We start from the raw sequence: 15387 nt of genomic DNA, 5'->3' as shown, positions 1-15387 counted from the left end.
TAACTTACCAAAATAACATTGGTTAAAGCATGGACTTCAAAGGAAAAGAAAAGTTAAAACGTTTTTTTTTTTCAAAACATTAATTTAATCATCTTTGTTTTGTCTTTCGCATTGCAACATAGTTTAGTTTTTCAGTTATTATGTTCTGTTATGTGAAACGCTGCCACTTATTAAATATTCCTAATGTTCTAGGAAAAACGCTAAAACAACTGGTCATTTCATACAGACAAGCAAATATAGATGTATTTTAGAAAATATCGAGAGATGAACTAAATAGATTTTTTTAAAAAAAAAAACCTATATTTAATTTACAGTTCTATTACCTCAGGAATTAACACTTACCTGCCAGTCTGGGGACTTGGAGTAGGACAAGGTTTGACTACTAAGCCAGAAGTACCTCTTCTTAAAAGTGAAGCGAGTCACCAGGTGTACAGCCTCAGCTTTTCGTTTGTGCAGAAATCCTTCCTTTATGGTGACTGATGGATGGAATAATGTGCGAGACATCTGACTGCACTCTGAGATAGTGATACAAGAAAGTGTGATGTAAAAGTCAATGAGATGGATGTTTGTGACATTGAGAAGAAAAAGTATAGACAAGGAAAGTAAAGAACAAGGGAAATAGAGGAAGAGAGGAAGGCAGAAAGAATGTGATAGATTGAAGAACATGGACGATTATTAATGAAAAGAATGTACCATAGCAAAAGAGATTCACTTGTGTGACGTGTGTAAACACGTTAATTAAATAAAACTGGTCGAAAAACAGCATTTACAACATTTGTATTGAATGTTTGCAGTTCACTACAAACCGAATTCTATGAAAATTAAAGAATGCCATTGTTTTTAGAAATAATATTCATGAGCATTGGGAAAAAAAACATCCCCCCAAAATTTTTTTTTAGCAAATGAGCAAAAACACTTGTTTTCCACATTCAAAACCATTAATCCATTAGCTCCACATGAATATTAAAAATACAATTATTTTGTTTCACAGAAGAAATTATAGATAAAAAAAATAGAAAGGTAAAGACTGTGCCGTTGTTTATAGCAAACTGCTGTTAAAATAGTAGAGATGTAAAATGGATCATTCAAACAATTCAGCAATTTTACTTAAATTTTGCAGTTCAATTTCATTTTGCTAAAATATTAAGATAATAATTTTTCATTGGGTTTCAGGTGAAGTAAAATGAATGACAGTATGTAGTGGTAGGTAAGAACAAGTCTTATAACGCAATACCCTTTTGTAGCTTGTGTGCTTTTGATCCGTTTCTTGGTAGACCTCCTAAAAACAGTTCATACTCACCATGCCAACGAAAAGATGGCTAATTCTATCATGAAACAGCCAAGTTTTCAAATGTGAGTAAAGAATGCTACATAAGGTTTGAGTTGATTTTTTCCCACCCTGCTGGTTTTGGACAGAATTTTGCAAGTTGGTTAAAATGTCCCACAATATATTATTTGGTGAATTAACCACTCCATAATGTAGGTACATGTGTCTGCTATGTTTATTCAGGGAGAATAGCTGGACCAGGACTTAAACCTATTGTATTCCATCTTCCATCCTCCAAGATGATAAAGGCCTACTTAAGTGGGCAGAACAAAAATAAACTGTTTCCTACAAGTGAATGGGCTACGGAAGGCTGTTTTATTTGCCTTGACAACAAATTTGAACCTGGATGTCTGTACATTGTTAATAATGGCTTGCTAATTTACTCAGAACTGAAGGAGATTCTCACTGCCACTTTCTAGTCAATAGTTCTTTTCAATTCTGAGGCACATTTGGGAACTACTTCAAGTGTGTGGTGCTTTGTTGTTAGGGGAGTACGGTCTTGTTATCAGCAACAGCAAAGGACGTGTAGAAATTCAGACTACAAGTGGTTTGATTTTTTTTTTCAGCCTAAATGTGTTACTTTTATTATTATCAAATCACAGTAGGGTGGAGTTAAGACTAGCAAATGTAAAGCTGCTCGGTTAAGGCTCAGCATACAGTATCATAGCAACAGTCACTCATCTGCATACCATTTACATATCAAGTGTCAACAAAAGATAAAAAAAGGATAAGAGAAACAGGAAGTGCATTGGAAACATAATGCTATATGAAGCAAAATGTAGTAAGAACAGCCAGGGAAACTGGAGGGACAACAGGAAAGAGATGAAATGGCAATTAATACATAGAAAGCAAGGGTGGAGGTTACATTAAAATTCATTATTATTTGTATTATTGATTCACAGATTTATTTGCATTTCCTTAGTTCTCAAACACTGTCACTAACCTGCATCACTTTCTGTGTCTATGAGCCTATCCAAGAAGTCCCGCAAGCGACCTACACTTTGTTGAATGAGAGGGTGCAAAGGGGACATCCACTGCTCCTTTCCGTGGCCCAACTGTTGCCCCAAATTACCTATGCTCTGTACTGCCTATGAAAGAGATAAACACAGGTCTTAAAAATTGTTTGAACTGCGTTATTTAGTTTAGACGAGTGGTAATGACTATATATCTCATCATGATTTGCAACATCTCATGCAGTGCATCACAAACATACTGTCCATTCATTAAAATAATTCTATTCCATCAGCATTAAGCACAGCAAACCAGAATACCTCAAGACACACCAACATGAACTGCATGAACTGACATCGGACCAAATCTAGGAGTAACAGAAGTGACATACACATATCCCATGACCACTTGTTAAGTTAAGGATAAACTCCCCTGTTACCTTGGCAAGCAGGAGTAAGGTGCGTGCTGTGCGGGGATCAGCATGATGCTCTCTGAGATGAAAAAGTTTGGGAGTGAGGATAGCAGGTGCAAAAAAGCGCAGGAAGAGGAAACCGCTGATGGCTGCATACTTTACATCCTGTTTTCAAATAGAAAATGTTATTGAAGTGAATGGAAAAGGGACAATTCCTCTATTAATGCATTTGTTGATTTTGGGATGATTCCATTACTGATTATCAGAATAGTTTACCATCATGTCGTACGGAACCTTACCTGATTGTTTGGTCCAGGAAAACGCTCCTCCACTCTCTTGTGCAGTTGCTTAAAGCAAAGACGCATCCCTGGTGGGCATTGCTCAACAGAACTAAGAATGGCATCAATTATGTCACTGAGGTAGCCCTTAAGAAACTCCACACTGCTCTCCCGGATCTGCTGCTCAGACACTGAGCCTTTAAAGGAGATACGTCTATGGGATGAAAGAGTAATATCATAGCACATTTGGACAGAATCAATTTGACAAGAAGCAGGTTATTGCCTTAGCAAGGTCAACATGCACAGATCCTTACCTGCTGCGGTTCAGATCAATTTTACAAGGATCAAGTTCAACATATCTCTTCTCCTCAAAGATCCTGGTAATGATGGGTCGTAAAACTTCATGCAGAAATGGCATTCCCACAATCTAATATGTAATGATAGGCAAAGAGTGAGAAGCAGAGATAAAACACAGCAAGTTCTCAAGGTTGAGCAATCACTATGGAAACTGATGGAATGTTACTGCTGACTGTACCCTATTGGAAACGATGCAATAGAAGTAATGTTTTTGAAGATCTTTCAATGTTTTGAAGGGTAACATGCAAAAGTGATGTTAAAATTGGTTTGTAGTGGGTATTATTAAAGATGAAGCCAAGAAAAACTATAATAGTTAGACAAAGATAAATATGTTCCTGGGGCAGAGAAGATGTAAAGATATCTGCATGCAAATTCAAGCAATGCCTCATCTTACCTTCATATACTGCTCCATGGATTTTGAAGCAAGGGAGTTTGAACGAAAAAGCGTATTTGGGTCACCTATATGTATAATCAAGAAAATCCACGTCTCTTTATCATTTCAAAGAATCAACTGGAGCAAAAAGAAGGATACTTGTTTGGAGGTATTTTCCTGTATTGTCATTGTTTAGTACAGTAATACAATACCCCTGAGACTTTTTGCCTGAGTTAATGGGCCTTTGCATCTCAGTTTTCCATAATAATAATCTCAGTCCACTTAATGGGTCACAGTGATATAAATTCTGTGCATGAATGGGCAAATACAATAATTATTCATGTTTGTTAGATGACTGTTCAAACAAATATTTACTTAGTCTAAAACTCGTTTTACATTGTTTTTTTGTAAAAACAGTAGAAGTCAGTGGAAGCTAAATGCAAAGTAAGTCCAAAGACAATTTCCAGAGAATGCAGTGTTACAGCAATGATACTATTTTGAAAACATTTTTTGAAACAGTAATCTGTCTATGTATGTATGTCATTTAAATTAACTTTTGTTCTCGCAGAACATTTTTTTCCACCTAACTGTATACCATTATAACATTCCCCAGTCCCTAACTCTATATGGGAATACGCAAGAATTCTAATTTTATTTTACTTACCAGTCCGGTTTACTTCTCGCATATTTAGTTTATCGAGGAAGGTGACTGCCAAGCCTTGCCCTAGGAAAATCTTCACCAGCTTTACAGCTACTTCCTGACGACTCTCTGCAGAGCACATCTCTTCCAGGAGTGCAACCAAACTGCTTTCACTCTACACACAAATTATTACAGTACTGATGGTCACATTTATATTGAACTACACATTTGTGTACAACCAGCTGGCAATCTAGTATTGATTAAAGTGTGAGTGTCAAATCTGATACCAACTTTCCTCAAACACCATTAGTGAAGTGTGTCATTCAGACACCCAATGTTCTGGTGCATCAGAGACTTTGCTTGGCAGTGCTGCTCAGCAATATGACTCTTAGTTTCACTATATAATTCTCTTGCCATGCAGTGCCATCTTAACAACATTATGGGCCCCCGGGCAAAGCAGTGCACTGGGTCTCTGCCTACACACAACTCACAGGAATAAAAATTGAAATTATAGATAAAATGAAGCTTATATTTATTAGTACCTCTAACAAATTCAATATATACATACAATACATACACACAGACTGCTGAACACATTCACCCACCCACTGCTGAATACATACACACACCGACTGCTGAATACACACACAGACAGACTGCTGAATACATACACACAGTCTGCTGAATACATGCACACAGTCCGCTGAATACACACACACAAACATACACACACTCAGACTGCTGAATACACACAGTCTGTTGAATACACACACACACAGACTGCTGAATACACACAGACTGCTGAATACACACACAGACTGAATGCTGAATACATACACACACAGTCTGCTGAATACATACACACAGTCTGCTGAATACATACACACAGTCTGCTGAATACACACACACAGTCTGCTGAATACACACACACACAGACTGCTGAATGCGGATTTCTCTGATCTCTCTCACCGGCCCGAGAGGGCCCATGGCAAGAGAGCAGGGCCGACTCTCCATGTGCCGGCAGGGGAGATCTGGGCAGGGTTGTAGGGCCCCCATGCCTGTGGGGTCCCCGGGCAACTGCACGCGAAAAGAAGGCCATGCTGATGGCTGCTGACATGTCTAGTATTGTTCTGCAGGGCTTCTCATTGGGTATTATACATGCTGTATAATTTCTGGTAACTGATTTGTTCATCCCTGTTCTATGTTTTGTCTAGATTATTTGTGTATGTGTGATTTCTGAACTCATGACCTAGGCATGTTCTTTAGCAAAAAGGTGAAGGACGCTGCACTTTCCTGGTCCCCAGGGAGCAACCGGGCCTGAGGTATGCCAAACCTCCATTTACAGTTCATAGTAACAAATGGTGGTTCAGGCACTCAAGGTGAAACCAAGTTAAACAGGTCTATTGAAGCAGAAAAAAAGCAACGTTTCGATCCAGCAAGTTCTTTTTCAAGTTTGAAAAAGACCCTATTGGGTCAAAATTTTGCTTTTTTTTCTGCTCCAGTAAACCTGCTTAACTTGGTTTCACCTTGAGTGCCTGGGCCACCATTTGTTACTTGGTCTGTTCTTTGACTCTTCAAGCTCTTCACAGGCTCCTTCATTTTACCTCTCTGGAGGTTCTGTTTTCAATTCTTCTGTCCAGTAAACCATAAAATGTGTCCATCCTTCTCTTTCTACTTTTTTTTCTTCCCAGCATCGACCTATTTTCTGCTATGGTGAGAAAGTATGCATTCTCGCATTTTACTACTGAATTAATTCTGGGTATGCTATTTAACCTTTATTTTTCCTGTAGTCTATAATAATACACTACACTTGTGTAAGACACTGTTTGCAATACAAACAGTAAGGAGGTCATGTTTGTACACAATTGATTTATCCATTACTGGAAATAACAGGAAAGAGTCACAAGGACACATACAAAAACCTTCAACTCAGGTCCCCACCTGGTCAGATGATTGAACAGATTCCACAAGCAGCTGGATGAGGTTCTGATAGTAAACAGAGGGCAGGATTCGCTCTTCTGATAGATTTACCTTGACACGCAGGGACCCAAGCTTCCCTCTGGGAGACAGAGTTTCACAATGTCACACAGACCCAGAGATCACTGACAGAAAGTACAGAGTGACATACGAGAAGTGATTTATAAATGATGAGAACGTATACACACACATGGACAGTCACGCAGACACATATGCTTTGATGTCAAACACATAATAACATGCTTATTGCACCAGTTATGAACAGACAATTCCAGGCACAGCAAGTCCCTGCCCTCTTAAGTAGTCACATTGTGCTAATCTTGGGAGGTAAAGTGACTTGCCTAAAGTTATAAGGAGTTGGCAAAGGGAATCGAACCAGGGTCCCCTGCTGCAGACTGAGGGTCAGAGTGTTAACCATTTGTGTCACGCCCTCTCGCATAGGGATGTTATGGTATGAAGTCACACACACAGTTATGTCACACACAACCGCCATCTTTCTACCCATTCTCCTCCTCCGTGTTTCCAAAAGGCAGGAGACGGAACCAGCCAGTCACAGCAGGGTTTCTTTGCAGGGGCTCCAAGGGGAACCATACCTAAGGGAATATTTACAAAGTAAGACATAGGGGACAATGTCCAAAGGAGTAAGAAGAGGAAAATTATCTGAAATAAAAGACATAGAATTGAAACATCACAGCAAAAAGTGGAACGATAGATAGATAGATAGATAGATGATAGAGCTAAAGGTTTATTAGGTATTAGAGAATAATTTGATACAATTGTTAGATACTTACACGACCCAGGAAGTCATTCTTTCCAACCATGTCCCAGTCCCAAACCTCTATGCTAATCATTTGGTCTCCAGGATCCAACTCTTCAATTCCTCTTAGGTCAAATTCCAGTACCTCATTCCATCTGGGGAAACGTGTTCTTTTAATTACCTAGATAGAATATAACTAGTCTATTAAATAAGATCATTGTCAAATTTCTATAAAATGTAGGTGAAAATATGTCAAGGTAACATTTTGCTAATCCATTTAACCTTTTAATAAACCTAAATCTTTTGACATATTTTATTATCATGTTGAAATGATATCCTCGCGCCAAAATGCCATTTGGATATCTTTCAAGGCAATGTGGATTGGATGTGCAGTGAAAATTAACATGTGAAAATGATAACTACTTTTCTACAAATGCCAAGTCAACCCTATTCAAGGTTTAATGGAAAAAATGATTGCTCTGAAATTCATTAAAAACTGTCAAATTAAAAAAAAAAAAAACCTGAATGCTGTACTTAAGTATCAACCTGTCTGCAGTAATAAATGAGAGAAAAAATCTTTGTTTGTAAAGAAAAATAATCATGACAAATCGCTAAACTGATGTTAATCATCGGAGCATAACAAACTAAGTATACGCAGTCACGTCACTCATACGCCTGTCTTGAATGGTATCTAGGACATTTGGAGAAGCATGATCTATTGAGAACAGTCGCATGTTTATGGCTGAAGAGTCCTATCATATAGTATAGGTAGGGATGAGCTTTTCTAATTTTATTTTACATATATTTCATTAAAAAAAAAAATCTATTGAGGCAGAGCCTAGCAGCCAAGCCGACTGGTCACACTTTCTGTGTGCTCTGTAGCATCAAGCAAGGAAACCGCTACAATACCCACTTTTACCTCCAAATTGCGAGATAAGCTGGGCCCCCCTAATAAGCACAAACGAGATGGGCAGGAAAAACAAAAAACAAGGGCCAGAACAGCCCCGGCCAGGCGTGAGCATAGGAGATCTCTGTCGACGGGCCGTTGATGTTCTGGAGCCCAATATGGCCACCAACATCGACGACGACTTTTATAAATCTGATGCGCAGACCTCGGATGCAGAGGAAACCCGCTTACCTACCTCACTGGTACTACCACAGTCCAATCCTCAACCGGACTCAACCGCGGTCACAAAGTCAGTCATGCAGGAACTGCTGGTGGACCACAGACGGAACATCCAGGCTGACTTGGCTGATATCCGGAAAGACATACAAGGCCTGACAGGCTGCATGGGGACCCTGGAGCAGGACTCTCACAACCACAAACAACAAGCCACTCTTCTGCAGCAGGAGTTGAAGTCGATGCAACGACAACACCTGATAACTGAACAGAGGTTGGCGGCATTGGAGGACTTGCAACGTGCTCAAATCCTCAAGATACGAGGCATAGCATACACAGTTCCAGATACAAAGGGACTTAATAGTTAGATTCCAGAGGCAACAGGACAAGGATGCCATTATGACCGCAATTTGGGAAAACTCACCATATGCTTTTGAGGATATGGCCCTTACCTTCTACGCGGACCTGTCCAGGGAAACCATGGCTTGGCGGAGATCCCTCAAGCCCTTTACAACCCTGCTCTGTGCACACAACGTCAAATATCAATGTCGCTCATCCCACAAGCTCCTGGTACTCCATGGAGAAGCTACGTATCTGCAGGAGGCGAAGGCACATCTGACAACACTGGGTCTCCCACAAGACTCTTTAAAACAGTCCGGCTCAGCTTCCAAACCCCATGAGTGGAACCCAGCAACGTCTGAGACATTTGTCCCCCGAGGGATCACCCTTGATGGCCACTACCTGAGTTCTCACTACGGGTATGCGTGGCCAGGCCTCCTACACCTAATACTACTACATGTTTACGGTTATTTTCTTTTTTGTTAATCAAGTTCTATGTTTGCACTTATGTTTTGAGGTACTCTCATACAATGTAATGCCCACCTGCTGTTACACATCCATGTACTACACACTGTTTTTTTTCCGCACCAACAGGTTCCCCTCATGTTCCTCTTGTCTTATTTTTTTTTTTTTAATGCTGTTTCATCTTTATACATGATTTGTTGGATATGTCTAGTCCTACAATAACTTTTATGTGTTTATACAGTTATTCTTGTTGTAACGCAGCACATCAAAAATAAAGAATTACAAAAAAAAAATGTTTTGAGGTGACAATTGTCCTTTAACCCCTTAAGGACACATGACAAGTGTGACATGTCATGATTCCCTTTTATTCCAGAAGTTTGGTCCTTAAGGGGTTAACAATATTAAAATGTGATAATGCTACTACAGTTTAACCTGAAATTTTTAGTTTCTGTGAGACTGAAAGGCATTTTAGGCAAACACTTTGTTATTATGTATAGTGATTATTATTTTATTATTGGTACTTATATATCACCAACCTATTCCATAGCACTTTACAATATTATTGAAGGAAGAAATTTTATAAAAAAAAGGGACAATTACAAAATGATACAGGAACAATAGGTAGATGAGGACCCTACTTAGACAAGCTTACAATCTAGAGGTAATAGCAACATCCCATTATTTAACCAAGAAGTAGCTTTAACTACTTTTATAGTGAACCTGATATAGTGTAATTTTTGATCAACTTAAAAAACAAATGAATATGTACTTTGATACAATGCTTCATTTTAAAATAGGCCAGTTTCAATAGAATGAAAGAATTAGAAGTAAATGTACCATTTTTATGAATGGAGAACTACTAGCCAATTAGCAGCACCCCTCAGTTTCAGAGTCCGGATGCTGCTGGGGGACCTGGAGAGTTGGAGCTGGAGGCAATCTTTGGGGTTAAACCGTTAGAGAGTGGTTTACCCACTTAAGGTAAGAAAGCAACCGGGAGCCTCCTGGTACCATAACAGCTTAATTTACATTAAATGCTCCTAGTGAACTCTAGTGAATGGAAATCCAAATTGCAAAATTCAGGCTAACATAGTTCAGATGTGATTATAGCTGATATATTCCTTATCATCTTTTAGGGATGTAAACAGGTGAAACATTTGTTTCAATGAAATTATTTTTCTAGTTTTGGTTCATATGAAATTTGGAAATTATGGATTTGGTAGCCCATTAGTTCCTATAGGGAATAAGTGAAGGTGCAACAAGTTACACAGTACCAATTTAGGGAGTTAACTGCTAAACTGCTGAAACATCAATATTAAAGAACCACTATAGGCACCCAGACCACTTCAGCTCAATGAAGTGGTCTGGGTGCCAGGTCCATCTAGGGCAGTGATGGCGAACCTATGGCACGCGTGCCACAGGTGGCACGCCGGGCCCTTTCTGTGGGCACGCGGCCACAGGTCCGCCATCACTGCAGAGTAGGCACCTGCCTGCCCGAAACGGCAGGCGCCTACTCTGCTTCTGGTTCGGGAGGCAGGGGAAGGATCTGTGATGCTGATCCCTGTCCTCCCGCGCGATGCTGTGTGGAGCGTGTCCGAGCGTTACCATGGCAACGCTCCACACAGCATCGCGCGGGAAGACAGAGGGTTCAGCATCACAGATCCCTCCCCTGCCTCCCGAACCGGAAGCACTGCCTGCCACCACCGGACCACCAGGGATGGCTGTGTGTCCCCCCCCCCCCACTTCATTAAAGGTAAGAAGGAGGGAGGGGGGGGATACTGACACACAGCACCCCTACCCCCCCCAGAAGTACCCTTACCCCCCCCAGCACCACCCCTATCTCCCCAGCACCACCCCTAGCCCCCACAGCACCACCCCAGAAGTACCCTTACCCCCCACAGCACCCCCCCACCCTCCAGAAGTACCCTTACCCCCCAGCACCACCCCTATCTCCCCAGCACCACCCTACCCCCCTAGAAGTACCCTTACCCCCCACAGCACCCCCCCACCCCCCAGAAGTACCCTTACCCCCCACAGCACCCCCCCACCCCTCCAGAAGTACCCTTACCCCCCCCAGCACCACCCCTAGCCCCCACAGCACCACCCCAGAAGTACCCTTACCCCCCACAGCACCCCCCCACCCTCCAGAAGTACCCTTACCCCCCACAGCACCCCCCCACCCTCCAGAAGTACCCTTACCCCCCAGCACCACCCCTATCTCCCCAGCACCACCCCTACCCCCCCAGAAGTACCCTTACCCCCCACAGCACCACCCCTATCTCCCCCGCACCACCCCTACCCCCCACAGCACCCCCCCAGCAGCACCCTACCCCCCCAGAAGTACCCCTACCCCCCACAGCACCACCCCACCCCCCCCAGCAGTACCCTTACCCCCACAGCACCACCACTATCTCCCCAGCACCACCCCTACCCCCCACAGCACCACCCTACCCCCCCAGAAGTACCCCTACCACCCCAGCAGTACCCCTACCCCCCCAGCACCCCTACCCCCCCCCCAGCAGTACCCCTACCACCATCAGCAGTACCCCTACCACCCCCAGCAGCACCCTACCCCCCAGAAGTACCCTTACCCCCCACAGCACCACCCCTATCTCCCCAGCACCACCCCTACCCCCCACAGCACCACCCCACCCCCCCCAGCACCACCCTACCCCCCCCCAGAAGTACCCCAACCACCCCAGCAGTACCCCTACCATCCCAGCAGTACCCCTACCATCCCAGCAGTACCTCTCCTCCCCCACAACAGTACCCCTACCCCCCCAGCACCCCTACCCCCCTCAGCAGTACCCCTACCCCCCCCCCAGCAGTACCCCTACCCCCCCAGCAGTACCCCTACCACCCCCAGCAGTACTCCTACCCCCCCACACACAGCACCCCTACCCACACACAGCACCCCTATACCCCCCAGCAGTACCCCTACCCGCACACAGTACCCCTACCCCCCACACAGTACCCCTACACAGTACCCCTACCCCTCCACAAAGTACCCCTACCACCCCACACAGTACCCCTACCACCCCACACAGTACCCCTACCACCCCACACAGTACCCCTACCACCCCACACAGTACCCCTACCACCCCACACAGTACCCCTACCCCCCACACAGTACCCCTACCCCTCAGCAGTACCCCTACTTCCCAGCAGTACCCCTACCCCCCACACACAGCACCCCTACCCCCTACAGCACCCCTACCCCCACACACAGTATCCCTACCCCCCACAGCAGTACCCATACTCCGCCAGCAGTATCCCTACCCCCCAGCAGTACCCCTACCTCCCACACAGCACAGCACCCGTCTCACACACACATACAGCACCCCTACCCCACGCACAGCACCCGTCTCACACCCACACAGCACAGCACCCGTCTCACACACACATACAGCACCCCTACCCCACGCACAGCACCCCCCTCACACACACACACACAGCACCCCCCTCACACACACACACAGCACCCCCTCACACACACACACACACAGCACCCCCACACACACAGCACCCCCCCCAAACACACACACAGCACCCCCCCAAACACACACACACAGCACCCCCCCCAAACACACACACACAGCACCCCCCCAAACACACACACAGCACCCCCCCCAAACACACACACAGCACCCCCCCAAACACACACAGCACCCCCCCAAACACACACAGCACCCCCCCAAACACACACAGCACCCCCCCAAACACACACACACACACAGCACCCCCCCCAAACACACACACACACAGCACCCCCCCCACACTTACACAGCACTTACACACCACACAGCACCCCCCCAAACACACAGCACTCACAGCACCCGTCTCACACACACACAACACCCCTCACACACACTTACACAGCACCCCTCACACACTTACACAGCACCCCTCACACACTTACACAGCACCCCTCATACACACACACAGCACCCCTCATACACACACACAGCACCCCTCACACACACACACAGCACCCCTCACATACAACACCCCCCCCCCACACGCAATTGCCGTGTTGGCACTTTAAGGAAAAAAAAGTTGGCATGTATTGCGGTTTGGGCACTCGGGCTCAAAAAGGTTCGCCATCACTGATCTAGGGTTAACCCATAATAACCGACGCAATTATAAAAAAATAAATAAAAAAAATCCATCTTCACCCATGGAGGGCTCCGCGCAGACTGAGCTCTGCAGGGCGGGGGAAGGCTTATAAAGCCTTGCCCTGCCCTGCAATTAGGCTCAGAGCACTCTGATTGGTGGGTTTAAGCCATCTAATCAGAGTGCTCTGACAGGTAAATGAAGAGACTGACAGGTAAGTCTCTACATTTACCTGTCACAGCACTCTGATTGGTTGGTTTGAAATCCACCAATCAGAGTGCTCTGTGTCATTTTACACAGCGTGGGAAAGTTCTTTGGAATCCCAAAGTCCCCCCCCCCCTTATTAGTATTTAGGGCCCCCACCCACTGCTCAGGGGTGGGGGCCCAGGGGGAGGACAATAGCCCCCCCCATTATGTTACTGTAGGGCCCCCACCCACCGCTCAGGGGTGGGGGTCAGGGGGGAGGACATTAGGTCCCTCCCTTATTATAATTTAGGGTCCCCACCCGCCGCTCAGGGGTGGGGGCCAGGGGGGAGGACATTAGGACCCCCCCCTATTCTGATTTAGGGCCCCCACCCACCGCTCAGGTGTGGGGGCCCAGGGGGAGGACAATAGGCCCCCCTCCCATTATTTGACATTAGGGCCCCCACCCACCGCTCAGGGGTGGGGGCCAGGGGCTAGGGAGTTGGGAACTTATTATTTATTTATTTTTTACAGTGCATTAGGAAATTTGGCTGAAAGACCAATTTAGGTCTTTCAGTCTTTTAGTAGATAACTCCCTAATACCATGGGAATTAGGGAGTTATCTACTTATTCATTCCTGTCATTACATTGACTGGCCAAGTAACTTACATTTTATATGAATTAGTAGTAATTAGTAGATATTAACTCCTTAATTTGCTATCCTTATCAATACAATTGGATCTGAAATACTTTGTTAACCTTCCTTTCAAATCCCTTCGTTTTTGTTTTGTTTCAGTTGATTGGGAAAATCAGATGCTTCTGAAGCATTAGCTATTTTAGGCAAAAATTAGCAATTTAATTTTCAATAACAACAATTCAGTGTTTAATGAATAAACCACATGCTAGTTTTAGTATTATAATTTCCTACAACATGACGGAGAGCGATGAAAGGTCAGAAATCCTACAACATATCAACAGCATTCTGTAATATTATCCACAACAGTATTTACCAAACACTTTTGTGAAGTTTAAATTCCAATAAATGTTTATATATACAACAAGTGTACAGATCCTGTGGTAGAGGGTGGGCGTGTACATGTGCATGAAGAAATGGCAGCACAAACAAGGAACACAACATAAATAACTACGCAACACAGTCAGATAAAGTACTACTCACGGTAGTTTCAAGGGTTTGATTGTTGCAGAAAATCCGTACAAAGGGGTCTGAAGTTCCAGAGATATCCCGAGGTGCTAGATCTCTAAGAAAGAAAGGAACACAGTCTTGTTGACACCTGTATGTTTTCTAATTCAACATAACACATGCAAGCCCATGCACTCAGGAAACCACACAGGATTTTACGTGGGTCTTCTTTATAACGTTCTACACCAGATATTAAATTTTCCTCACACAACCCAATGAAGCCACTTACCTTCCTATTTTAAACATACCGGTTCTTACTCCAATTAACAGTATGCCCCACTATAGAATTTATAAAAGTACTGCTATTACAAAAGATTAGCCAAGTTCTAAAAGTAGAACAACCTCAATGGAAATAAATGGAATCAGCAGGAACTGATTGCTTCACTCTTAGTTTTGCTCCACTTCTGTAACAGCAAGATTTTACAAACCCCATGCTTCACCTCAGCACAAACATCTACACAGGCAATGCATAATTTCCACTATACACTTGGGAAACGGCCTTACAAACACTCAAGAGCCTATATATCAGAAATCAATTGTCATATTACAATTTACCATATACCACCGTACTCATCCCGATATCAGAGCTTGCCTCCACAGAATCCTGGGGTGTGAGACATTTTGTCTTCCTCACTGGATTATTTGTACCAGGGGATGGTTGAATCATACCTTAATAAAGTCAATGCAGTGATCTATGGCTTAATCTCAATCACTTACTCTGTTGAGGAGCTGTGGCCTGCTCAGAGAAAAAATAATACTGGACTGCAAGTGGCAGCTTCATCTCTACCAGCTGTCAATGGAAGAAAACCAGGGATGAAGACATCTACCAAATGAGTCGGTGACTCAAAGCCTCATCTCTCCCTTACTGTCAGGATTATTTATTAAAGTAAGAATTCA

General features: G+C 43.8%; 1 protein-coding gene across 2 annotated transcripts in view; it reads right to left on the bottom strand.

The window, feature by feature from the left end:
• Positions 1 to 15387, bottom strand: part of RASAL1 (RAS protein activator like 1) — a 98254-nt gene that overhangs the window by 15409 nt on the left and 67458 nt on the right. The window contains exons 6-16 of one of the 2 annotated variants that reach the window (XM_063454720.1): positions 14467 to 14548; positions 7107 to 7253; positions 6817 to 6908; positions 6280 to 6397; positions 4363 to 4513; positions 3720 to 3784; positions 3283 to 3395; positions 2990 to 3182; positions 2718 to 2855; positions 2271 to 2415; positions 343 to 515 (exon numbers count right to left, since the gene is read on the bottom strand). In XM_063454720.1, coding sequence (XP_063310790.1) covers positions 343 to 515; positions 2271 to 2415; positions 2718 to 2855; positions 2990 to 3182; positions 3283 to 3395; positions 3720 to 3784; positions 4363 to 4513; positions 6280 to 6397; positions 6817 to 6908; positions 7107 to 7253; positions 14467 to 14548 — 1417 coding nt within the window. The other variant, XM_063454721.1, reaches the window with a different exon arrangement.

The sequence above is a fragment of the Pelobates fuscus genome, chromosome 5 (assembly GCF_036172605.1).
Source record: "Pelobates fuscus isolate aPelFus1 chromosome 5, aPelFus1.pri, whole genome shotgun sequence".
Lineage (NCBI taxonomy): Eukaryota > Metazoa > Chordata > Amphibia > Anura > Pelobatidae > Pelobates > Pelobates fuscus.
The sequence above is the reverse complement of the archived record's forward strand: the minus strand, read 5'-3'. Positions and strand labels throughout refer to the sequence as shown.